General features: G+C 40.8%; 2 protein-coding genes across 9 annotated transcripts in view; one reads left to right on the top strand and one right to left on the bottom strand.

The window, feature by feature from the left end:
* The window catches only part of LOC109080691 (meiosis regulator and mRNA stability factor 1-like), a 31069-nt gene extending 15764 nt beyond the window's left edge, over positions 1-15305 (top strand). For all 8 annotated transcript variants that reach the window (XM_042757645.1, XM_042757639.1, XM_042757643.1 and 5 more), the window contains 7 exons: positions 10339-10541; positions 10618-10845; positions 10930-11163; positions 11233-11457; positions 11543-11603; positions 13096-13173; positions 13246-15305. In XM_042757645.1, the coding sequence (XP_042613579.1) occupies positions 10339-10541; positions 10618-10845; positions 10930-11163; positions 11233-11457; positions 11543-11603; positions 13096-13173; positions 13246-13610 (1394 nt within the window). In that variant the 3' untranslated portion in view covers positions 13611-15305. The remainder of the gene's footprint in view (positions 1-10338; positions 10542-10617; positions 10846-10929; positions 11164-11232; positions 11458-11542; positions 11604-13095; positions 13174-13245) is intronic.
* A 5636-nt stretch (positions 15306-20941) lies between these two features.
* Positions 20942-26479, bottom strand: bmerb1 (bMERB domain containing 1). The gene is made up of 6 exons (XM_042757637.1): positions 26249-26479; positions 23053-23173; positions 22847-22920; positions 22323-22437; positions 22176-22237; positions 20942-21758 (listed from the first exon to the last, which is right to left on the bottom strand). The coding sequence occupies exons 1-6, from the start codon at positions 26334-26336 to the stop codon at positions 21646-21648; spliced, it is 573 nt and encodes a 190-aa protein (XP_042613571.1). The 5' UTR covers positions 26337-26479; the 3' UTR covers positions 20942-21645.
* Positions 26480-27374: the final 895 nt, after the last annotated feature.

Raw genomic sequence — 27374 nt, 5'->3', positions numbered from 1 at the left:
GTATAAAATGTTCATGTTGCGATTAATTGCTAATGCTTTTATCACGGTATATGGTATTATCACGGTATTGATATTTGAATTTAGTTTTAAAAAAGTTGTCATAATGCAGTATAACAGGTTTAAAGGGATACTCTAAAATTTTGTCATTAATCACTTATCCCCATGTTGTTCCAAAGCCGTAAAAGCTCAGTTTGTCTTCGGAACACAATTTTAAGATATTTTGGATGAAAACCTGGAGGTTTGAGACTGTCCCATAGACTGCCAAATAAATAACAGTGTCAAGGTCCATAAAAGATATGAAAGTCATCTTCAGAATACTACATCTGCCATCAGACGTGCAATCTGGGTTATATGAAGCGACGGGGACACATTTTGACTTGACACAGAGCCAAGTATGGTGTCCCCTACTCAGAATTCGTGCTCTGCATTTAACCCATCCAAAGTGCACACACACACCGTGAACACACACCCGGAGCAGTGGGCAGCCATTTATGCTGCGGTGCCCGGGAAGCAGTTGGGGGTTCGGTGCCTTACTCAAGGTCACCTCAGTCGTGGTATTGCCGGTCTGAGACTCAAACCCACAACCTTTAGTCAAACTCTCTAACCATTAGGCCACAACAAAAATAACGACTTTATTCAATAATTCCTTTGTCAATGGTCTCCTCTGTGTCTTTCCATATCACCGTATGCTTTGTATGCTCTTCTGTGTCATCCGTGCCACAAGGATGTGCTGTTTTATTTCAAATCAAAGCTAAATACATGTAGAAACAGCGCATCCTTGTGGCGCGGATGATGCAGAGTATACACAGCATACGGTGATATGGAGAGACACAGAGGAGACTGTTGACAAAGGAATTATTGAAAAAAGTCGTTATTTTTGTTTTCTTTGCTTACAAAAAGTGTTCCCGTTGCTTCATATAATCCAGATTGCATGTCTCATGGCAGATGGAGTATTCTTAAGATGACTTTCATATCTTTTATGGACCTTGACACTGTTATTTATTTGGCAGTCTATGGGACAGTCACAAGCCTCCAGGTTTTCATCCAAAATATCTTAAATTGTGTTCCGAAGACAAACGGAGCTTTTCCGGGTTTGGAACGACATGAGTGCAAGTGATTAATGACACAATTTTCATTTTGGGGTGGAGTATGCCTTTAATAACTTTTTTCTTAAAACAAAAATAATTTAAATACAATAAAGCAATACAGAAAAATATATAAAGTTAAAAGTTTTACACGGATTAAAGTGCAAAAGAATTATAAAGACCAATAGGTATGAATTTACAATAAGACCTCATTAGTTAACCTTAGTTAATGCACTAACATTCACAACTAGCAATAGCTACATTTGTTATTAATCTTTGTTAAAAAAGTCTTAGTTCATGTTATCTCATTAAATAACACAGTTGCAACTTTTGATTTTAACAACGTGTTATTTAATATTGGAATACCTAAGATTAATGAATGTTCAGAAGAATTTTTCATTGGCAGTTCAACTAATGAATTAACTAATATTCAATTCAATTCTATTCAATTCAAGTTTATTTGTATAGCGCTTTTTACGATACAAATCATTGCAAAGCAACTTTACAGAAAATTAAGTTTCTACAATATTTAGTAGTAGCTTATCAGTGGTGACTGTCAGTTCATGTGCATACGGCAGAAATGTTCAGAAAAATCAAAAGACGTAAACGAACAGACGATTAACACTATTAATAGCAATTATGCAATCAAACTTATAGCAAAATGTGGTAGTTCTGTATGTTGTCTCTGGGTTAGCATCATCTGAGGCCCTCTGAGGGGTTGGCATCATCTCTTCTCAGGTGTTCTGGATCCAGACTGGAGCTTGTGTAAATCCTAGTTACCACGGGATGTAAATCCAGCAGAAACAGAGAACCAAATAGAGACATAATTAGTGTAGCTGCTGTTCCAGCCAAGTAAAATTAATTAGTTTAACCCAAGCTAAAGAATAATAATGCGCATTTGATCAGATATAACTGCAGTCCAGAATTATGAGATGCATTATTTGAATGCTTGGCCAAAGAGGTGTGTTTTTAATCTAGATATAAACAGAGGAAGTGTGTTTGAACCCCAAACATTATCAGGAAGGCTATTCCAGAGTTTGGGAGCCAAATGCGAAAAAGCTCTACATCCTTTAGTGGACTTTGCTATCCTAGGTACTATCAAAAGTCCAGCGTTTTGTGACCTTAGGGAGCGTGATGGGTTGTAGCGTGGTAGAAGACTAGTTAGGTATGCAGGAGCTAAGCCATTAAGGACCTTATAAGTAAGTAATAATAATTTGTAACTGATACGGAACTTAATAGGTAGCCAGTGCAGAGACTGTAAAATTGGGGTAATATGATCATATTTTCTTGACCTGGTAAGGACTCTAGCCGCTGCATTTTGGACTACTTGTAGCTTGTTTTTTGATAAATGATGATAAAATTGCAGTGCATTACAATAGTCCAGTCTAGAGGTCATGAATGCATGAACTAGCTTTTCTGCATCAGAAACAGGTAACATGTTTCGTAGCTTGGCAATTTTTTTAAGATGGAAGAATGCTGTTTTTGTAACATGGGAAATATGATTTTCAAAAGACAAGTTACTGTCTAATATAAAACCCAGATTTTTGACAGTAAAGGGAGTAACAGTACATCCGTCTAATTGCAAATTGTAATCTACGAGATTCTATGTAATGTTTTCTGGTCCAATAAGTAATATCTCTGTCTTATCTGAATTTAATAGGAGAAAATTATTGGTCATCCAATTTTTTACATTTTTAACACACTCTGTTAGCTTAGATAATTTAGAAGTTTCATCTGGTCTTGTTGAGATATATAGTTGAGTATCATCAGCATAACAGTGGAAACTAATCCTGTATTTTCTAATGATATTAACAAGGGGCAACATGTAAATTGAAAATAGCAGAGGACCTAGGACAGATCCTTGTGGCACTCCATATTTTACTGGTGATAAATGAGATGACTCCCCATTTAAATAAACAAAGTGGTAGCGATCTGACAGGTAGGATCTAAACCATCTTAAAGCCTGCCATTGGATACCTGTATAGTTTTGAAATCGATCTATGAGTATGTCATGATCTATGGTGTCGAACGCAGCACTAAGATCAAGTAAAACTAGCAATGAGATGCAGCCTTGGTCTGATGCAAGCAGCAAGTCATTTGTAATTTTAACAAGTGCAGTTTCTGTGCTATGATGGGGCCTGAAACCCGACTGAAATTCTTCATAGAGATAATTTTTTTTGCAGGAAGGAGCACAATTGAGCAGACACTTTTTCAACATTTTAGACATAAATGGAAGATTTGAAATCGGTCTGTAATTTGCCAGTTCACTAGTATCTAGTTGTGGTTTCTTAATAAGAGGCTTAATAACTTCCAGCTTGAATGGTTTTGGGACGTGACCTAAAGATAACAACGAGTTTAATAATATTGAGAAGTGGTTTTTCTGCTACAGGTAACAACTCTTTCAGTAATTTAGTGGGTACAGGATCTAATAAACATGTTGTTGGTTTAGATGCAGTGATAAGTTTATTTAGCTCTTCCTGTCCTATAGTTGTAAAGCACTGCAGTTTATCTTTGGGTGCGATGAATGAAACTGAAGTATTAGACGCTGTAGAATCTACATTTGTTATTGTATTTCTGATGTTATCTATTTTATCAGTGAAGAAATTCATAAAGACATTACTATTTAACTGTGAGGGAATATTTAGATCGGGTGGTGTCTGGTTATTTGTTAATCTAGCCACTGTGCTAAATAAAAACCTTGGATAGTTTTGGTTGTTTTCTATGAGTTTGTGGATATGCTCGGCCCTGGCAGTTTTTAGAGCCTGTCTATAGCTGGACATACTGTTTTTTTCCACGCAATTCTAAAAACTTCCAAGTTCGTTTTTCTCCTTTTGCGCTCAAGACTACGAGTTTCTTTCTTGAGAGCGTGGGTATTACTGTTGTACCATGGCACAGTATGTTTTTCTCTAACCTTTTTCAATTTGATGGGGGCAACAGCTTCTAATGTATTAGAGAAGATAGTGCCCATGTTGCCAGTCATTTTGTCTAGTTCATGTGTATTTATGGGTACACAGAGCAGTTGAGATAAATCAGGCAGGTTATTTGTGAATCTGTCTTTGGTGGCTGGAACAATAGTTTCTGCCCGGATGATAACGCGAAGCTATATAGTTATTATCATCAATACGCAAAATGCACGATACAAGGAAATGGTCAGTAACATCATCACTTTGAGGTACGATATCTATGTCAGTAAGATCGATTCCATGCGATATAATTAAATCTAGCGTATGTTTAAAACGATGAGTGGGCCCGGTGACATTTTGCTTTACTCCAAAACAGTTTAATAAGTTAGTAAACGCAAGTCCTAATGCATCATTTGTATTATCAACGTGAATGTTAAAATCTCCGAAAATTAGCGCTTTATCAGCGGTAACCAACAGGTCTGAGAGGAAATCTCCAAATTCTTTTAGGAATTCTGTATACGGCCCTGGTGATCTATACACAGTAGCCAGAGAGAGATACAATAGATTTCTTTTGCATATCTGACAGAGTAACATTAAGCAGAAGTATTTCAAATGATTTAAACCTGTATCCTGTTTTATGGGTAACATTGAGAATATCACTATATATTGTTGTAACACGACCAGTCTGACGGGGCTCATGTTTATAACAGTAGTTTGGTGGAGTAGACTCATTTAGACCAATATAATCATTTGGTTTGAGCCAGGTTTCAGTCAAGCAGAGTACATCAAAACTATTATCTGTGATCATTTCATTTACAATAACTGCTTTGGCCATGAGTGATCTAATGTTTATGAGCCCAAACTTTAAAAATTGTTTTTGTTCATTTATTTTACGTTTTTGTGGTTTAATCACGATAAGATTTTTTTCTAGATCCTACATTAAATTTATATTTTGACCTCATCATTCAGGGAACAGACACAGTCTTAATAGATTGGACAGCGCAAGTACTTCTAACATTTAAGCGGGTAGAACAAAAGCCATCATATCAGTTATTTGAGAATTGACTTACTAGTCATATGGAGCGTTGAGTCCTGGAGATGTTGTCCGAGAGGAGATCCGCTCAGACTCTGCTGGGGTGCAGGCCATCAGCGCGAAAAAGCCTAGGACGCTCCCAGAAAAGATTCCAATTATTAACAAAGAGCAGTTTCTGTTCTTTACACCATGACAATAACCATTCATTTAGAGCAAAAAGTCTACTGAACCTTTCGTGTCCTCGTCGATACGTGGGCAGTGGTCCTGACATGATGATCGTCGCCGCGGCGTCGTGCTGCGAACCGTCTCGATCAGGCTCCTGAAGTCCCTCTTCAGCGTCTCCGTCTGTCGCTGCGTGGTGTCGTTAACCCCGGCGTGAAGCACGACCGCTCTGGGGCTCTAATCGACCTTCAGGATCGCGGGTATCTGCGCAGAAACATCGAGAACACGAGCGCCAGGGAAACAGTGAGTGTGCACTTTACCTTCGGCTAACGTAGCACGGACGTGTCGGATGATGGAGTCTCCGACGATCACAGCGTTGCGTTCCATCTCGCGGAGGGGAGAGAAGCAGTTCCGTGTGGAGATCTCGAAGACCGGAGGGGGAGATGTCGTCGCCCGGGACCTGGCTCGCGTCCTCCGCTGCGGATGCACCCAGGGTCCGTGGTGTCCCTGTTAACTATTGTTAACTAATGAAACCCTAATGTAAAGTGTGAACGAACAATAAAGAATCAAAACACTTTCAAACAATATCTAGGGCATGTTTTAGTCCAGATTAAAATGTAAAAAAAGGTTTGAAAATAAATAGCCTATTAAGTCTAAATATTTAAGTATTTGGCGCTGTGATGAACAAATCCACAAAATCTGAATGGCTATTTAATCTATTTAAATATGTTTTAGAAAGAAGCACAGCTGCTTTATTTATGGGGTTTCCATTTTCTGCAGTTTAACGCCATCTGCTGTCAGAGAGCGAATGATTCATTCCCCTGTGTGCTTCTCATGCGTGCTTGTTTACATCAGAGCGCACACCATCTTTCAAGCAGCATATAGCGGTGTTGTGCATTTTGACCAGTTGACACACACACTCATACACTAACATGCGCACACACAGAACACACACATACACTAACACGCGTGCACACACACACTCATACAATAACAACCAGTCATGCACTAACACACACACACACTCATACACTAACATGCGCACACAAAGAACACACACACTCATACAGGTCCTTCTCAAAAAATTTGCATATTGTGAAAAAGTTCATTATTTTCCATAATGTAATGATAAAAATTAAACTTTAATATATTTTAGATTCATTGCACACCAACTGAAATATTTAAGGTCTTTTTATTGTTTTAATACTGATGATTTTGGCATACAGCTCATGAAAACCCAAAATTCCTATCTCAAAAAATTAGCATATTTCATCCGACCAATAAAAGAAAAGTGTTTTTAATACAAAAAAAGTCAACCTTCAAATAATTATGTTCAGTTATGCACTCAATACTTGGTCGGGAATCCTTTTGCAGAAATGACTGCTTCAATGCAGCGTGGCATAGAGGCAACCAGCCTGTGGCACTGCTGAGGTGTTATGGAGGCCCAGGATGCTTCGATAGCGGCCTTGAGCTCATCCAGAGTGTTGGGTCTTGCGTCTCTCAACTTTCTCTTCACAATATCCAGAGATTCTCTATGGGGTTCAGGTCAGGAGAGTTGGCAGGCCAATTGAGCACAGTAATACCATGGGTCAGTAAAACCATTTACCAGTGGTTTTGGCACTGTGAGCAGGTGCCAGGTCGTGCTGAAAAAACGAAATCTTCATCTCCATAAAGCTTTTCAGCAGATGGAAGCATGAAGTGCTCCAAAATCTCCTGATAGCTAGCTGCATTGACCCTGCCCTTGATAAAACACAGTGGACCAACACCAGCAGCTGACATGGCACCCCAGACCATCACTGACTGTGGGTACTTGACACTGGACTTCAGGCATTTTGGCATTTCCTTCTCCCCAGTCTTCCTCCAGACTCTGGCACCTTGATTTCCGAATGACGTGCAAAATTTGCTTTCATCCGAAAAAAGTACTTTGGACCACTGAGCAACAGTCCAGTGCTGTTTCTCTGTAGCCCAGGTCAGGCGCTTCTGCCGCTGTTTCTGGTTCAAAAGCACACGCGTGTGCATGGTGGCTCTGGATGTTTCTACTCCAGACTCAGTCCACTGCTTCCGCAGGTCCCCCAAGGTCTGGAATCGGTCCTTCTCCACAATCTTCCTCAGGGTCCGGTCACCTCTTCTCGTTGTGCAGCGTTTTTTGCCACACTTTAAAGTAATGAACCAGGCTGGGAGTTTTTAAAAGCCTCAGGAATCTTTTGCAGGTGTTTAGAGTTAATTAGTTGATTCAGATGATTAGGTTAATAGCTCGTTTAGAGAACCTTTTCATGATATGCTAATTTTTTGAGATAGGAATTTTGGGTTTTCATGAGCTGTATGCCAAAATCATCAGTATTAAAACAATAAAAGACCTGAAATATTTCAGTTGGTGTGCAATGAATCTAAAATATATGAAAGTTTAATTTTATCATTACATTATGGAAAATAATGAACTTTTTCACAATATGCTAATTTTTTGAGAGGGACCTGTACACTACCACACACAGAATACACACATACACTAACACGCGTGCACACACTCATACAATAACAACCAGTCATGCACTAACACACACACACACTCATGCACTAACACACACACACACACACTCATACACTTACACGCACGCATACTCATACACTAACATGCGCACACACTCATACTCTACCACACACATACACTAACACGCGTGCACACACACTCATACACTAACAAACACTCATGCACTAACACACACAGAACACACGCATTCATACACGAACACGTGCGCACGCACATACACTAACACCCACAAATACACTAACACGCACACATACACACACTCATATACTAACAAACGCTCATACACTAACACACACAGAACACACAATCATACACTAACATGCGCACACACATACAGAACACACACACTTATACACTAACACGCACACAGAGAACACACTCATAGACACTCATACACAAACACTCATATACTAACGCACACATACACAGAACACACTCATACACTAACACACACGCACACACTCCTACACTAACACGCGCGCGCATACACACAGAACACACACTCATACACTAACACGCACACTCAGACTAACACATGCACACAGAACACACACTCACTAGCACACACACTCATACACTAACACATGCACACAGAACACACACTCACTAGCACACACACTCATACACTAACACGCACACACAGAACACACACTCATAGACTAACACATGCACACAGAACACACATTCACTAGCACGCACGCACGCACTCATACACTAACACGTGCACGCACACACGCACTAACGCACGCACTCATGCACTAACACGCACGCACTCATACACTAACACGCGCACACAGAACACACACATAACACACACACACTCATACACTACCACACACAGAATACACACAAACACGCGTCCACACACACTCATACAATAACAACCAGTCATGCACTTACACACAGTCATACACTTACACGCGCGCACACTCATACACTAACATGCGCACACACAGAACGCACACACTCATACTTTACCACACTCATACATGAACACGTGCGCTCACTCATACACTAACACCCACAAATACAAAAACACGCGCACATACACACACTCATATACTAACAAACACTCATACACTAACACACACAGAACACGCAATCATACACTAACATGCGCACACACATACAGAACACACACACTAACACGCACGAACTCATGCACTAACACGCACGCACTCATACACTAACACGCGCACGCACTCATACACTAACACGCACCAACAAGCACGCACTCATGCACTAACACGCACGCACTCATACACTAACAAGTGCACACAGAACACACACTCACTAGCATGCACACACACTCATACACTAACGCGCACGCACTCATACACTAACGCGCACGCACTCATACACTAACATGTGCACACAGAACACACAATCACTAGCACGCACACACACACATAACACACGCACTCATGCACTAACACGCACGCACTCATACACTAACACGTGCACACAGAACACACAATCACTAGCACGCACACACACATAACACACGCACTCATACACCAACACGCAAGCACTCATACACCAACGTGCACGCACTCATACACTAACGCGCACGCACTCATGCACTAACACGCACGCACTCATAGACTAACATGCGTACACAAAACACACACTCATAGACTAACACGCGTACACAAAACACACACTCATAGACTTACACGCATACACAAAACACTCATAGACTAACACACACACTCATACACTAACACGCACGCTCACACGCACAGAGAACACACTCATACACTAACGTGCGCACACACACAGAACACACACTCAGACTAACACGTATACACAAAACACTCAGACTAACACACACACTCATACACTAACGTGTGCGCACACACACACAGAACACACACTCATACACTAACACGCACACACAGAGAACACTCATACACTAACGTGCACACACACACAGAACACACACTCATACACTAACACGCATACACACCACACACTCATAGACTAACACGCATACACAAAACACTCATAGACTAACACACACACTCATACACTAACACGCACACACACACACGCACAGAGAACACACTCATACACTAACACGCGCACACACACAGAGAACACACATTCATACACTGTCGCACACTCAAACTTTAACACACACACACTCTGACTTTATGAATGTTTACAGATAAAAGCTGTGCATCACAAACTAAATGATCACTCAAACAGACTTTCACAACAAACTCGTGTAGAAACGTGTGCCTCGTTACTAAGAATTGTTTCCCCTAACAATCGGCTCAAATTACCAAAACTGTCTGATATCGATCCACAGAATAGAATCAGAGTTAGAGGCTAAAAGATCAGTCTGTGTATCATGCACTACATGATTTTCTTGGTCAACTCTGACTCTTTATAGTTTTCCCTGTGGATCATCATACAGTAATTCTAATCTTGCTGGATTTGCTTCACTTCATCTATCTTTGAGCACTAATTTGGTCAAATGAGGTTTCAGTGTGGGGGGGACTACACCACAAAAATAACCAAGCGACCAACAGAAGTAGAGCGTGTTGCGGTCGTGACTGGTTAGGCCATGGTGTACCTGCTGAACTGGTCTGTCTCCTTCAGAGCGGACGGCGGAGGAGCTGGAGCGCACACGGCAGTTTGGCAAGGAGGTGGTAGATCTTCTGAGACATCAGCCTTACTTCCGGATGCCCTTCAGCAAATTCATCCCCACGTATCACCACCACTTCGGACGCCAGTGCAAGCTCTCCTACTACGGCTTCACCAAACTCATGGAGCTTTTCGAGGCCATTCCAGACATTCTTCTGGTCAGTACAGGGGTGCAGATGTGAAGGTACTCGAGTGCTCGGCGGGAGTCTCTGACACGCTGTGTTTGTGTCTCAGGTGCTGGAGTGTGGAGAGGAGCGGCTGCTGGCGCTGACGGAGGTGGAGCGCGTCAAAGCGTTAGTGGCTCAGCTGGTGAAGCTGCTTCGGGCCCAGAGAGACTCAGCACTTCCTGTCAGTCAGTTGCTGAGTGAATACAGCAAGACGTTTGGCTACAGTCTCCGCCTGCAGGACTATGACGCCGCCACGCTGCCTGCCCTGCTCAACAAACTCTGCCACGTGGTGAAGGTAAACGTCATGTCCATTCATTGCACTGAGAAGCCTCCTTAGATGATATTTGGCACATTTTGCGCTCTTTCTTTCTCTCTCTAGGTGGTAGACACTCCTGAAGGGAAAGAGGTACAGCTGATTAACAGGAAGTCCCTGCGTGCCTTGACGTCTCAGCTGCTGGCGCTGATGATGTCACTTCCTGAGGATCGTGATCATCTCGGAGTGGAGGAGCTGAGGAAGCAGTACGAGCTCAGCTACGGTGCGCCGCTCAACCCCTGCGAGTACGGCTTCATCTCTCTGAGCGAGCTGCTGAAGAGTCTGCCTTACCTGCTGCAGGTACGAGCCACGGCACACGTCCAGCGCTCTGTCTGTCCTGTCGCTGACAGTGTCTCTCTTCTTCTGCAGCTCTCTGAAGGTGAGCAGGACGACGGTGACACCGAGGACCGCGTGAGGCTGACCAGACTCTACCAGTTTGCCCGCAGCATCCGTGCGCTGCTGCACACGTATCATTATAACCAGATCTTCCTGTCTGAGTTCTGCGGCGCCTTCAGCAAATACACCGGCCGAGGGTTTCAGCCGCAGACATATGGCTTTAAGACGCTGGAGGAGCTGCTGGCCGCCATACCGCAGGTGCCCTGACACATGCACTAGCTTTGTTTGATTCAGCGCACTCGCATACATTTCTCTGGATAAATGCATTCTGTGTTTTGAACAGGTTGTCTGGATTAAAGGTCACGGTCACAAAAAGATCATCGTCCTGAAGAACGACATGAGAGGTAGCAGAATCCTTGATTTTTTATTTTTTTTCCCTCCATGTCTCTGTCACTCCTGTAAAGTGCCTGTTCATAAAAAAGGAAAGTACAAATCAGTGATGACTGAATGGCTCCGTGAAAGAGCTTAAAGCCTCACTTTCTTCTTTTTGTAGATTATCATAACCGTTTTAAAGGGTTAGTTGTGTCATTTACTTGCTCACATATGCTTCCAAACCTGTACGACTTTCTTCTGTGGCGCATAAAAGGAGACATTTAATAGTTATTGTCTGAAGATGTGATGGATGCTGTAGGATAAAGAATGCATTCAGTATAATTCAAGGTGTCAGACAGGTGATAGGAACACTGGATCACGTCTGACCCTGAAGTTCTAAGCAAAACAAGTAACTCTTATCCAGCATGATCTGATGATGACCTGAGCCAAATCCAATGAATGTTCTCAGGGTAGAAGAGTGTGTTCCATTAGATTTGCAGTAAATGCATTACTATGGTTAGTTCACCCAAAAAGACCTCTAGGGTTAGTTCACCCAAAAATGAAAATTAGCCCATAAATTACTCACCCTGAAGGCATCATAGGTGTATATGACTTTCTTCTTTCAGACGAATCCAGTGGGAGTTATATTAAAAATTGTCTTTTATCTTTCAAGCTGTTTTTTGGCACTCAGTTGGTGATGCAGTACATCAGTCCAAAAGCAGTGAAATAAAAACGCCTATCCATTAAAAAAAAAAAGTGTCTCACGGCTCCGGGGGGTGAACAAAGGCCTCTTGTAGCGAATCGATGCGTTTTTTTGTAAGAAAAATAACCATATTTAAAATGTAATAAAAACCTTAACTAGCTTGTGCTCACTGTTGTACATGGAAGCAGCTCCGGGAGCATGACGTATGGAGGTCAGCACTGCGCATACGCCGGTGAGTCTCGTGAAAACCAATAGGATCAAAAGAAGCAAACTTTACTTACTTTAGCAAAAGAAAACCTCTTGGCTTATGTTAAAATCCTCTGAAATTCTTCTTTACAAATCCTTGTTTTGTACTTCTAATTAGTGACCATTGTTTTGTTTTGATCTGCGCTGCGCTTCTGCGTTCGTCATTCCACCCGGGACTGCTTCTGTTTACAACAGTGAGCGCAAGCTACATTAAAGGGATTATTACAATTTGAACATGGTTGTTTTTCTTACAAAAATGCATCAATTCACTACAGGAGGCCTTTGTTCACCCCCTGGAGCCGTAAGAGACGTTTTTTTTTTTTTAAATATATAGATGGGCGCGCTTTATTTAACTACTTTTGGACTGATGCACTGCAACACCTGCTGAGTGCCATAAAACAGCTTGAAAGATCAAAGACAATTCTTAATGTTACTCCAACTGGATTCGTCTGAAAGAAAGTCATATATACCTAGGATGCCTTGAGTGCGAGTAATTTATGAGCTAATTTTCATTTTTGGGTGAACTAACCCTTTAATCAAGTTGAACGTGTGTGTGTGTGTGTGTATGTTTCTAGCTCGTGGCAGTCCTGCGGTCACTGCAGACGAGCTGCGTCCTGATGAAGAGCCCCGGTCAGCCGACAGCCCCGCCAGCGGTAAAGATTGCCGATCGTTAGCCTGCACATCCGTCATCAGCTGGAGTTAATGAATCTGTGTGTGTCCCGCAGGCGAGATGGAGCTGCTGTGTCTGGGTTCTCCTGTGGATCTGCTGTGTGCTCCGGTCCCGTCCTGCCTCCCATCTCCTCAGCTTCGGCCCGACCCGGTGCAGCTGCAGCCCAGGGATCTGATCCGCTTCGAGCCGCATCCGCACGCTCCGTCTGAACAAGAGCCGGTTCACGATCAGCAGCCTCAGTCTGCCAACGGTCCCCTCATGGCTTCGGCTTCTGAAAACGGCCCAGATCATGGAGTGAGCAACACTGCGGAGCCCTTGGGCATGAAAACGTGTGTCACAGACAGCCCCGGCCGGCGAACGGCACGCAACAAGGTTAAACTTGCGGCTAATTTCTCCTTCACACCCGCCCTGTCAGTCTAAAGCTGAGCACGTCACGTGAGGAGGAATATTTGTGAACTGTGACACGTGTTATTCTGTGTGGCTAGCAGACGTTCTGCGTTCAAAGTTTGATTTGTCTGAACTGCAGCAGACCTCGTGTTCTTCATTCGAGTTTGTCTCTAACCAAGCCACCGCTCCTCTACGTGGGATGTTGTTTTCTTTACTGCAGTTGCTCGTTATCAGTTGTTAGGTTGAGACCTGAATCGTGCAGACCGCTGCTGATTGCTGGACGTCACTCTGAGCTGCTGTGAATCGTCCAAACCTTCATTACGGTGAATCTATCCTCCTGCTGAGATGTGCTGTCATACCTTTGTTTGAGATGTTATTTGTGTTGTTTGAAGCACATGGGCTCCGTCTGATGAAATGGAAGAATGAGTTTGCTGGAAGGTGGAATACACTTTATTCTTTTTCGATCTGAGATCTCAAACACTCACAGATGCTTTTGTGTTAAGTCTCTTTCAGAGCCAGAGCCTGTTATCAAAGGGCTTTCCTCCCTTTTAACTGATTGATTAGTCGAAGCTGCCCTTCTCGAATCGCTTAAGTTCATATTGTGAATGAAGTCTGTGTTTATTGAAACTCTTACGGAAGTGTTTAGTTTAAGATCGTCTCAGCTGCTTATCGGAGGAGATTCACACTCGTCTTACAGTTTCACTGGCGTCCAGATGAATTATGGGAGTCTGTGTGAAGAAGTTCAGCGGGCCGAAGAGAAACACCCTAATATTCTGCAGGCCGAGGCAGTTTGTCGTTTTATGGATGTTTTGTTTTTGGTCCGGAAGTTGCTTTGATAGTTCTATGCAGATGGTGCATAAACCCTTGTTTGAAAGCGGTCCTTTATGAGTAGCTGCAGGCTTTTACTGTGTTTCTTCTTTTATGCATTTTGGCAAAATCGTGCTAATTAGATGATGTTAATCAGTGTAACTGTTCCTCTGGAAATGCCAAGGTTGTTTACTTGAACCTTGAGTTCGTGTGTTCAGTTGCGGTTTGCTCTCCGCGGCGGCTCTCTGATGGCTTTTACAATGGTTTGTATCAGCCGTGAGACGCCGGTGCGGGACTCCGCTTCTGCTAACGGCTTTGGGTCACAGTGGGTTGATTTGTGTGCATGTGATCTGTTTAGCGTATGTTTCAGCTTGCAGCAACACGAGGAGCTCAGAGAGTCCTGTGTACCGCGGCTGTTGAACGCATTTGTTTGTTTCTTTTAAGGGTGGCTCTCTTTGGCCAATGTTTTTGGAAGCCTTCAAAATGCTACCAGCAGAAACTCTTGAGCTGATGTACGTGTGTCTCAGTGATTTTATGCATGTTTGCATAACGTTTGCCTCATGCTGTTTATGGATATATTTGATTTAGGCAGAGCATTTATTGCCCAGCAGAAATGTGACGTAATGTACGTGTGTGTGTCTCATCTTTAGCGTCTCTGTTCGTCGAGTGCAGTTTTAGTGTGTGTGTGTGTGTGTTCACTCTCACTTCTGTCAGACGACCACAATGAACCCAGAAGCCTCTCAGATTGTGACGTTCGCTGAACTTAATGAGCTTCATGTGAAATAACGTGGACGTTCAGCCTCAAGACACTGGAGGTCTTGTATGATTTTAGTCTCCACCAGAAAGTCCAGTTAGGAGTTTTTTTTTATTTCTATGTAATGACCAAATTTCTGTCATGTATAATAAATATCACAAGCATCATTTTGTGTCCTGCTTTCAGTTGTTTTCCTCACAGAGTATCGCTGCTTTTCTGATGACTTTCTCAACTGTTAATGGTCCAGTACAAGCTGTTTGGGAGGAACGTCTGTCTCAAACATACGACACGCAGCGGTGCAAGATCAGTGTTGGCTGACGCCTGAATATTATTTGAAATGTTTTTGATATTTTTGTATACTTTATATAAAATGGGAACATTATATGTAGAATTCACTTTAAAGAAAGTTTTTAATTTAGGGAAAATGTGCCTTGCTTAAGAATTCAGACACCTGTTGGAAATCACCGAGAATGAAACTGTCAGGATATTTGCTCTATAAGCAGCAGAACTCCGTAATACAGTCCTTTTGACATGTTTTGCTTTTGGATTTATATTCACGACATTATAAACAGGGGTGCACATAAGTCGTCCGCAGGTCCGCATGCGTGACCAAAATAAAAAATGCGCTATATAAATAAGTTCTGACAGCGCATTTGCGTACCAACATGGTTGACAGCTGTTAATACACAATTGCCATTTTAGATCGAAAACTGTACTATATAAGATTTCTTTTTAAACTGAAAACATAAATCTAGGCTATCCCTGTCCATTTTCAAAGCACAATGCAAAACTGTGACATTCATTCACTGACGCTCTTTAATCAGCAGCAGCGCTAAAACCAGAAGCGCGTATACATACTTGCCGGCAACCCGCCAAAATAAAAGCCTGCTGATTTTAAGTTTGAAAAAGATGAAAACGCTTTTATTTTTAGACACTTTTATCCAAAACGACTTACAAATGGGGAATATATAAAGCGATTCTTCTTAAAGAGACAAAGAAAGTAGTAAATATTAGCATTTTATTTTTAAGTTTACTATAAAATAATTGTATTTGTATTTAATACTAGGCCTACCTTTTATTTTTAATATTATCACATTTAGTTTATTTTATTTAAGAAAAAAACTAAATAAATAAAGTGCAATAATATTATAACTATTATTAATTTTTTATAGTTATATTTAATGGGTCAAGGCTATATGCAATGTGAGGACCAAACCAAATCTCCAGGTTCTCTTATGAGAACCAGCCTGAAGAAATTATGTGCACCCCTGATTATAAAATAACTATTATAACATTTTAAAATCACCTTTTGTCAAAGTTCAGCACAGTTGTGTACTGATGTATGAAGTAGCAACTCATGGGATATGCATGAATCTGACAATAGATCTATATTGAATTCAAAACTAAGATTTTGAGCAAAAGATTTCTAAACCAAACACCCATTCACAAACATAACATGACTTTTGTTTTTGTTTGACTAACAGAGATACTCGGAAATGAACTGATATTGTAATGTTAATCACTTTCACCTCTCAAGAAGCAACATTAAATGTTGTTTGACTTACAATGACAACAATGATAGGGTAGGCTTGCCAATCTCAGTTTGTTCACTTGGACATTGCTGTCCTCATTTTTGGTCTTTTTGTGTTCTGCAGCCTGACACTAATGTGGAATATTACTGATATGTACTCACTTGATGATAAACTCAATTCATATGCTAAAGACCATTTCAATAAAAATGTTTGTCATAGTTTTCAACAAATAACTTTTGATCATTTATAACGTTCCATTAATAAAGATATTAAAGAAGTGCCCCTTGTAAGAAAATATACTCTGCCTCGACCCAGCTTCCACTCCACAATATGTTTGATCATGCCCCTTTCCCAAAATGGCTGAATTATTATAGAGAAGGAAGACAGCAGTTATGTTGTTTGTAGACCATTTTGGATGATCACATCCTGATCAAATGGAGTCCAATTGTAGAATGGGACACTGAGAACCACCTCAGACAAAGGGGTGTCAGAACTTATTTAACATAGTAGTAGGGTAGTAAACTGAAAATGTACAAAAGGTTTGAACTTAGGATGTTCTGGGTTCATTCCGACTCCATTGGACCCAAGATACTACATGTGCTTTGTCACTGCTACTCTGTAATAAAAGTTATTCTTCATCAAGATCTTCAACGTCCTCATCACTTTTTCTTACATTGGCGAGCCAGCCAGGAGGGAATTCCCAAAAAAGCAGGCAAAGGTAAGAAAAGTGGTTTCTTTCTTCTATGTTGTTTTTGTCAGGGAACCCCCTCGTTAAAAAAAAAAATCTAGAAAAGAAAATTTAAGGACAGATGAGAATTTGATTTAGTCAGTATTGGCAGAATTACAAATTCTGTTTAAGATTCTAACAAACTAAATCAGCCTGAAGCACTGTGCTAGCAGAGTTGTATTGGAGTCTTTGTTTCTAAAGTAACTGAAGCAAAGTGCTTAAGTTTAAAGTTTCTAAAGTAACTGAAATGTGTTGTTGGTCTCTTATAATTCTGTTAAGATTCTAAAGTAATTGAATCAGCCCGACGCAGTGTGGTAGCAGAGTTGTATTAGACCTATTGTTTCTAAAGTAACTGAAACCGAGTTAGTAGTTGTGATAATTCTGATGAAATTCTAAAGTAACTGAATCGACCCAATGCAGAATTATTTCATTGTGTGTTATAGTGTATTGAGTCCGATGCACCGTGACTCTGAAGTTTAAAGCCTGAAGCAGTGTGGTTTGCCTGACATACTGTGGCTAAGTAAACGGTTTTAAAAATATAACCCAAAACCCGAAGTAGTGTGGTTTTGGTCTGACGTACTGTAAGTGTTACATTTTTAACGGTTTAGTGTAGTGAAGTGTAAGACCCGAAGGAGCGGGTCTTACACTACACACACACTGTGTAGCCTGTTGATTGATGTTTTTGCTCCTTTGGCTTTTGGCTATGTTTGTACTGTCATAATCTCAAGTTCTCAAGTGCTCCTCTCCCAAACCCCAAAAAATATGTTTGTATGTCATTTTGTCAAATTTGAGAAAAGTCTCTATGATAAATTTTGCTTAATTGGATGGAGCGATAACCAGTGTGCATGAGGTGATGACCCAATGACGGGTAAGATTCTCCTTTGGCCAGAGGGGGAGAACCTGAGACAGGGCTTCACCGGCACTGGGCACCTGCCCGGGAAGGGAGGTGTAATCTGTGGAAGCGAGTGGATGCGATGCTTCTTTTGGGCCAAGAGCATCAAAGGGGGCACTGTAAGAAATGATAGTCTGCCTCGACCCAGCTTCCACTCCACAATAGGTTTGATCATGCTCATTTCCCAAAATGGCTTAATTATTATAGAGAAGAAGAAGGTCAACAGTTATGTTGTTTGTAGACCATTTGGGATGATCACATCCTGATCAAATGGTGACCAATTGTAGAATGGGACACTGAGAACCACCTCAGACAAAGAGGTTTCAGAACTTACTAACATACAGACTACAGCTGTTACAACAGGAGCAACTTCATTTACATGAAGGGTAGTAAACTGAAAATGTATAAAAGGTTTGAATTTAGGATGTTCTGGGTTCATTCTGACTGCGTTGAATCCGAAGTGCTGTTTGTACTTTGTCACTGCTACTCTGTAATAAAAGTTATTCTACGTCAAAGATCTTCGACGTCCTCATCATTTTTCTTACCCCTGATGACAGATTAGTCTTTGCCTGCATCAGTTGATTCGATTAGACTACAACTGGAGATTGATATTACAGTAAAAGCTCTGTAACGCCAAATTAGTACAAACTAACGTAATGTGCAACAACTTTCTCAAACACTAGATGTGTTTTCGGATTGAGAGTGACTGTCATTAACTGAGGCATCAGACTGGACATAAAAACCAGCAAGAAGAACCCGTTCTGTGGAAAATCTATCTTTAAATATACAGCAGTATTTTGAGATATCATTATCCGTTGATTGCAGAAATGTTTATCAGATACTGTTGAATGTCACTGAAATCTCTGTCCTGTTTGGATTTGTGCTCAGATTTTGATGTGGCTTAAAAAAAATCAATAAAATAATTAATCAATCAGTTATAATAAAGCTAACACACTGTGATAAATGCCTTGTTTTGGACCAGAGCCATCCGATCCTCTGAGCTTCTTCTGTAAACACAAATGAAGATCTTCTTCTAAATGCTGCAGTGTTTTGTCGATTCAGGGAAAGGTCAGTAGGCACCAAAGCTTCAAAATATCTTTTGTGTTTCGATGGAAGAAAAAAAGTCATACATGTTTGGAACATGAGGGAGAGTAAATCATGACGATGTTTGTGTGGATAATTTGGCTGGTATGCTATGATTGGACAGTAAAGCAGTGCTCTGAGACTCGGACTCTGATCACCTGACCGCTGTCAGACGCTCATCTATTTTTTACTCACTGTATAATGCATCTTTTGTTTATAAGTTCTTTGCACCCTGTGTTGTATGTACAGTCATTTGCATTGAGCTGGTCTCTGCCACCTCATAACTTGCACTATATGTCATAAAGATTAATGTATATACACACATTCTATATTTATTTTAAATACTCTGTTATTTGCACTTCTGGATAGATGCTAACTGCATTTCATTGGATCTGTACTTGTACTCTGCACAGTGACAATAAAGTTGAATCTAATCTAATCTAATTTGCTGTTTCTTTGTACTTCTAGCTTCTGTTAGTGTGTTTCATTAAGGTATCAAGGTCCTCCCAACCATTTACAGTAAGGTTAACATTAGTTTATACTGGTAAATACATTAACAATGAACAATACATTTGTTATATTGTCTATTAATCTTTGCTAATGATTTAATATAAAAAGTTAATAAAAACAGAACTGTTGATTGTTCATTTCAGCTCGGGTCCATCACTGGTGACCTCCTGCTCTGCACATTTTGCATGTCTCCCTTATTTAACACACCTGATTATTTAGAATATATTTATTTCAGTTCTTAAAGTGGATGCTTAGCTTGCACTGTCATATGTGACTGCTCCATAAGGGCAGCCCTAATTCCACTTTACTTGTACAGTGACAATAAAGAATCGTCAGCTCGTTAGGAGAGATCCGTGAACTGAAGGACCGAGTGTCAGAGAAGAGAGACGTACAAAATGTGCAGAGCAGTGGGTCTGCAGGACTGGAATTGAATTTTAACAGATACAACTTTTGATTTTAGTAATGCATTAGTAAATGTTGAATTTAACATTAACTAAGATTAATAAATGTTTTAGAAATGTTTTTCACTGTTAGTTCATATTAATGCAGTTAACAAATGGAACCTTATTGTAAAGTGTTTCCAAGTTAGGTTATATATTAAAATAGAATGGCTGTATCTGTTTGCTGTGCATGTTTTCATAAGTTTCGTCTGAAGAGCTGATGACATTCAGTGTGTATAAAAGCAAAGATGAAAGTGACGTGACATACAGCCAAGTATGGTGACCATTCTCAGAACTGGTGCTCTGCATTTAACCCATCCAAAGTGCACACACACACACCGTGAACACACACCCGGAGCAGTGCACACACACACACACCGTGAACACACACCCGGAGCAGTGAACACACACACACCGTGAACACACACACATTGCCGGCCCGAGACTCGAACCCACAACCTTAGGGTTAGGAGTCAAACTGTCTAAACACTAGGCCACAACTTCCCCCTCAGATACAGAAAATCAAACACTTTCACAGCACTGTATAAATATGAAGCATCCGAGCGCTGTGAATATCAGAGCCACTGCTTTCAAAACACTGAATAAAGCAGAAACAGACTGAAGGAAGATACTTTATTTGCAGAATATTCACAAGCTGATGTCCTGCTTCATTCAGATTCAGTTTATGTCTAATTATTTCTGATCATCAGGCCTGTTCAAATACCACTATATTTCAAAAGGCAAATAAATGCTGTAACTCCAAACATAGTTTGTATGTTTATGCACATTTATTACTGACATGGGTGTGTTCCACTTCTGTGTTCACGATCATGTTCCTTTTTAAAGAAAAAGAGTAACAAAACCCCCAAATGTTTAAGGGGAATGTTTAGTGAACTGTCCAGGAAATATGATGAATTCAGTCATAATTACTGAGTGACTGTTTTTTACAGGGGCTCCTAATGTCTAAGATGAAGTGTCTGTAAACTGTCTGATGAGCCTCTAACATACACAGGATTGTGACACACGTGTTTGAAAACTCACAACAGTGCTATTTAACATTTCTTAACTAAGTTTCTGTTAGATGTGATTCTGTTGTGCTTGTGAGTGATTCTTCGTGACTCGTATCATTACAGTGAAGTATAAACAGATGCTTCTCTTTGAGCTGGGTTTGGTGTTTCGGGGATGTTTCGTGCTCCTCCCGAGTCACTGACATGCTGCAGAATCACAGAGGGGCTGAACGTCTTTCTAATGCTCCAGTCAACAAACTTATATTCATCAAATTCAGGTAATATGATTTGTTCTGGGGGATCTCAGTGATGGTCTTCACATGATGACGCACTGAGTGGCTCCGCAGCAGTCCTTAATGAGGGCCGCGCTGCTCTTGCTGATGGAGGGTTTGTTGGCTGGAGGTTCGGCCGTTCTGGGCTTCGGAGCTCCTGCGGAGAGAAACACAGCCAATCAGCGAACCATACACTACTCGTGTGCTTCATCCCGCTGCTGCATTATAACATAAAATCATCTTAACTTTAACCCATTTGCCATTGACCTCTCAAAAAAAAAAAAAAAAAAAAGCCCAATAGTTGTCAGGAATCCAATCAGATGATGTGCTGCTATGAGAACGTGCCAGTATGAAAAGAGAGCGACTACAGAGTTACAGTCACTGGGATTTTTTTCTGTTCTGAGCTCAAATATTTGTTTTGTTTCATCACTTTATTCAGTGTGTACTGTGTGCACTTCATGCATGTCACCTAGCAACAGCCCTATCGCCTGTCGTGTCATGAGTGAGCGTGACAGAAACATCACAGATCTCTCCCACAGTGGAATAAGAAACATGCATGTGAGACAACTCTTACTCTGTGTAACGCTGAGCTTCTGTCGGAGGAACTCGGCCATCTCTTTATCTTCCTCCTGCTCCCTATTAGACAGAGACAGCCAGAGAAACCTCACAGAAAAAGTCAATTTGATGACAAATATCACCAATAAAACTTGTATTCTCTGACCTCAGACGCTCGACCTCAGCATCGTCCACCAGGAAATCTCTCTTCTGCACCAGCTGATGAATCTCCTGGATTAATTTCTCTTCTCTCTGACGATGTTTCTTAGTCTTCTCTGCATCTGTGCATTAGATGAAAACACACAGATGATTTCAATCTAAGACATAAACGCAGCAGTGTCTCAGGTCATATAAGTGTCACTCCATCCTTCGGCCGCTCTCCCCTCACTCACCTCTTATTTGCATCGGTTTTCACTGAACTATTTTTATTGCAAATGAATATGTGGTTATCACTTACTGAATGAACATGTGCACAAATGCACACAAAAAAAACCATTCGGATAAACTCTAGAACGTTCATGCAGACATGAATTTTCTTTGGTTTCATATAATGACGTAATTTATGTAGTTGATGGAAATGCACAATGTTTCGCATTCACTTTAGTTTAATTTGTCTCCCTGTTACATGACGGCAAACCTGCATTCACATTTGTGTGTGTGTGTGTGTGTGTGTTTGTGTGTGTCAGTCACCTGGCACTGCCACTATCTTCCTCAGCTCTTGCTTCAGCTTCATAATGTCTTTGCAGAGATGAATATCGTCCATCCTGAGAAGAGCATGAAAGAAAACCAGTCGCTCAGAGTCCATAATTTCAGAACTATGAATTTTAAAGAGGAAAACTGAGGAAAATTTCAGCATTTGATTCTGAACACGTGCAGAAAATGCAGCAGCTACTAACATGAAGCGCAGCTCAGACTCGCGTCTCACCAGCACCTCCCGCAGACGCTGAATCCGAGCCATTTCCGCCTCCAGCTCGACTGCAGACATGGAGCTTTCAGCCATGGACACGTCCATCTGGCCTGGGTACAAACAGACGGCGAGTGAGTGTGAGTGTGTGTGTGTGTGTGTGTGTGTGTATGTGTGTTTGAGAGTGTGTATGTGTGTTTGAGAGTGTGTATGTGTGATTGAGTGTGTGTGTGTGTGTGTGTGTGTGTGTGTGTGTGTGTGTGTGAGTGTGTGTGTGATTGAGTGAGTGTGTGTGTGTATGTGTGATTGAGAGTGTGTGTGTGTGTGTGTGTGTGTGTGATTGTGTGTGTGATTGAGTGTGTGATTGAGTGATTGAGTGTGTGTGTGTGTGTGAGTGTGTATGTGTGTGTGTGTGTGTGTGTGTGTGTGTGTGTGTGTGTGTGATTGAGTGTGTGTGTGTGTGTGTGTGTGTGTGTGTGGGTGTGTGCGCGTATGATTGAGTGTGTGTGTGAGTGATTGAGTGTGTGTGTGTGTGTGTGTGGGTGTGTGCGTGTATGATTGGTTTTTTTTGTTTGTTTGGTTTGTTTGTTTTGTGTGTGTTTGTTTTTTGTGTGTGTGTGTGTGTGTAGTAGTTTTCTCAGGGCTCTTTCACTGTAAGGTGTATATCATACGTCACTGCTGTATCACGTTTCTTTATTGAGTCTCAGTGTTTTAGTGATGTTTACTGCATGTATGAAATCAGTTCTGCTCAGGTTCACACAGGTGGAGATATTTAGTAATTCAATAAAAAAAAATTTGTGGCTATTATAAAGCTGTTTATGACACAATATATTCTGCTCTGACCTGCTATGATCTTAAAGAGGTCAGAGGCCATTGACATTAGGAATTATTGATTATGAATTCTAAACAGTCAATCATTTCCTCTATTTTGGGATCATTTTCATTCAGACATTGATATGACATTCTAAAATTCAGTAATACATTCAGTAACAGAAACATCCTTCTGTATTTTTCTTTGTGCGCTTAACAGAGTCACAGACGTATGCATCCATTTATAAAAAAAAAGAAAAAAAAAAAAAGAAAATAATATTGAGGTGGAACAAAATTGTAAAATTTAATTTGGTAAGAGAGTATGGTCTCTATGTATTTGAGTTAAAAGCGTCTTAATGCTGGATGTGTTTCATCTTTTGTCTTCTCCTACGAGGATTGAGGCTGTAGAAATAATATTGTTACTGTCTGCTTGCATGATAATATCAGTGGTGTCAACTTAAGGGTAAGTGGAAATAAAATGATGGGATTAAATAGTTCTGTAAGCTGAACTCTGTGCTGTGATTGGTCAGACACACAGCGCATGTTTCTTCAACTTCAGGCACATTTGTGTCTCAGAGGCTGATATTCTTTTTTGTTATATAAAAGTCATGATTACATGTTCTCTGTTTGTTTGGACTTTTATGTTGTAGTTCTTGTTTCTTGGTTTGCTGTGTTGGGTTTTGTAGTCCTTTGTAGTTTTATTAATGATTTGGTTACGCTTTATTATGTTCCTTGTTATCTCATTAGTCTGTCTGTATTAATATGTTTCTTGGTCAGTTGTGAAACGTATGTGTTCTGGTTCCCAGTGTGACCTGATCCTTGATCTGGTTTTGCTTTTCTTATTAAAAATCCCACGTCTCCTCCTGGCATCCTTTGCTTCCCGTGTTACAGAACAACTGGCCGTACATGATCTAGAAGGAATAGACCTTGTCTTTCTCCGTCGGGGCGATTGGACCACATTCCTGAGTCTCTGGAGTTTCTCTGAGTTTCTCCAGTCACACACAGTTCCAGTTCTCTGATCATTCCTCGAGGGAACGAGCTCTTCAGCTTCCCAGTGGAAGAGGTTGGAGCCGGAGCCGGAGAGCCGAGGCCGGTCCCTTTCTCTGGTGGTCTCAGAGCTTCTGAGCTCGGTGGTCTTGGAGGTCCGTCCATCATCAGCTGTGCTCCCTGCTGTGTGTCTGCTACAACTCTCCACCAGACACCTGCTCTCTCTGTTCCGTCTTTGGACCCTGTGTGCTTCCCGTCTGCTCCGTCATGTCCAAGGGGCCCATCCTGAACTCTCTTGTGCTCTCTGGCCCTGCTCCACTGTGGTGGTCTTCTCCAGCTCACAGGCCTGACCCCTCGTACTCCTCCGCTCCATCAGCCTCCTGGACTCTTCTGTTTATTCAGCATCTGTGGCTCTGTTACATCTTCCCTGTTTGTTTTTACTCTAAAACTATCTTGGAGACTTTAAAGATCTTCCTGATTACTAGAAAGCTGAAGTCAGCTGAGTTCGATGAGGGCTGGAACTAAACTCTGAGCTGAGAAGTCTTGCACTACAAAATAGATGATTTATTGTGAAATGTTTTTCTCTCTTAGAAATGTTTATTTAATACCACCATAAAGGGGAATTTGCCATTAATGCCACTAAAAGTTTTTTTTTTTTTTTTAAGTTATTAGTATATGTTTTACCAAGACAACAACAGAGTTACTGAAGCGCTTGAGATGAAATGTGAGACTTGGGATGTTTGAAGAAGCACATGAAGCGCTAGCTACAAAAACAGAACTTCAGCAGAACAAAGGAGGCTGCCATTTTATTAAAAAATATTGCACAAGTTTACCTGCTGGTATAATTATTGGGTGTAATAAATGTAAAACGATTGGGCTTACTGTCCAAGACAGACAGCTCAAAGATTGACTTAATAATTACTAAAGTTAGTAATAAAAGAATTAAAAAACAATACTGAAAGCTGTTTCAATACCTGAATGCATTGTGATTGACAAGATAAGACTCAATTTAACGTCATTTCCACCACAGGATGCTATCAAACACCCTTAATTAATGTAATGAAGATGGCATGTTTTGCATCATAAAAAATGACAATAAAATAAATAAATCATGGTCTGTCCACAGCTGGACATTATCAGGGGACTGATTAAATAAAGCAGGGAACGTGTGAAAAAGCTGAAGAAACACACGTGCACGTTTTTAAATGTAAGGGTCACTTGAATGAATACATCGATGACCCTCAAAAACACGACAGTGCATCAGAGTTATTGAAAACTGAATCATATCTGATAACACCAGTATCGCGTCTGATAACAATACTGCAATCATATCTGATAATAAGACTTATATGATATCTGATAATAACATGAAAATCTGTAGTGTGTGTCACCTTTGTCTCTGCTCCGGTTTGTCTCCTGCAGCGCGCCGTATGTTTTCATCGTCGCTTCGCTTGCAGAAATGGCTTTCTTTAACTCCATAGTAATTGTTGATGTCACAGATCTCGGATTTGGTTGATTTTGTCGCTGTCTCGTCGCTGTAATCACGCTGATCTGCTCTCATCCGCGGAACCGAACAACATCTTGACAGAATGAAGCTCCGTGACGTCACAGTGATGAGGGATGCAGAGCGCATGCGCACAAAGGCTGACGGACCGACACTAGAAAGTGATGATTAATCTGCATTTTATAGCCTACTGTTGCCTGAATCTGACAGACAGTCGGATAGTTGTTTCTAAATATCTAAACCAGTGACATAAAAATTATCATACTAGTTGTTATTGATTGGTATAGTAAGCCTGTGAGTTTGACTGGTATTTTTGAGAACATGCGCGTTCTGTTCCGTTCCGTTGCGCAGAATCAGCTGCTTCGCTTGTGTGAACGCTCCTTAAAAAAACGGAGAAAGTTTATGGATGTTGCATGAGTAAGTTGGAAAAATGACAGCACTGCAGGATTTGGAAACCCAATAATCAGAAACAATAAATGTCTGAAAGATATTTTATTTTTAACATAGTTATATTCTGTTAACATATAAAAGCACCAACATATTAAATACATTTTAAATAATTTCATTCCACTAGAATTGCTGTAGTGTGCAAAAAAAGAAAAAAAAGAAAAAGGCCTTAAGATGGATGCAAATAGATTACTAAAAGTAGAAAAATGTTTTTTTTTTTTTTTAACCAAGAATTAGCTGCTTTATGCACAAATATATAGGAAATACTAGCATTAAAACAAACGCAAAACAGGATTCTATAAAATTAGAGATCATATTAATAAGGTACCTTGCAGGCAAAAACAAAACATCAAATACAAAGTCAAACAGCTACAGAAATGTGGCATGTGACCAGATTTCAGCAGCCGGTGGCAACAAAACCCTCAAGTTAAAGGGGTCATATGGTGCGATTTCAATTTTTCCTTTCCCTTTGGAGTGTTACAAGCTCTTGGTGCATAAAGAAGATCTGTAAAATTGCAAAGACTAAAGTCTCAAATCCAAAGAGATAGTCTTTATAAAAGTGTCAA

The sequence above is a fragment of the Cyprinus carpio genome, chromosome A6 (assembly GCF_018340385.1).
Source record: "Cyprinus carpio isolate SPL01 chromosome A6, ASM1834038v1, whole genome shotgun sequence".
Lineage (NCBI taxonomy): Eukaryota > Metazoa > Chordata > Actinopteri > Cypriniformes > Cyprinidae > Cyprinus > Cyprinus carpio.
This window is presented reverse-complemented; position numbering and strand designations above follow the sequence as displayed.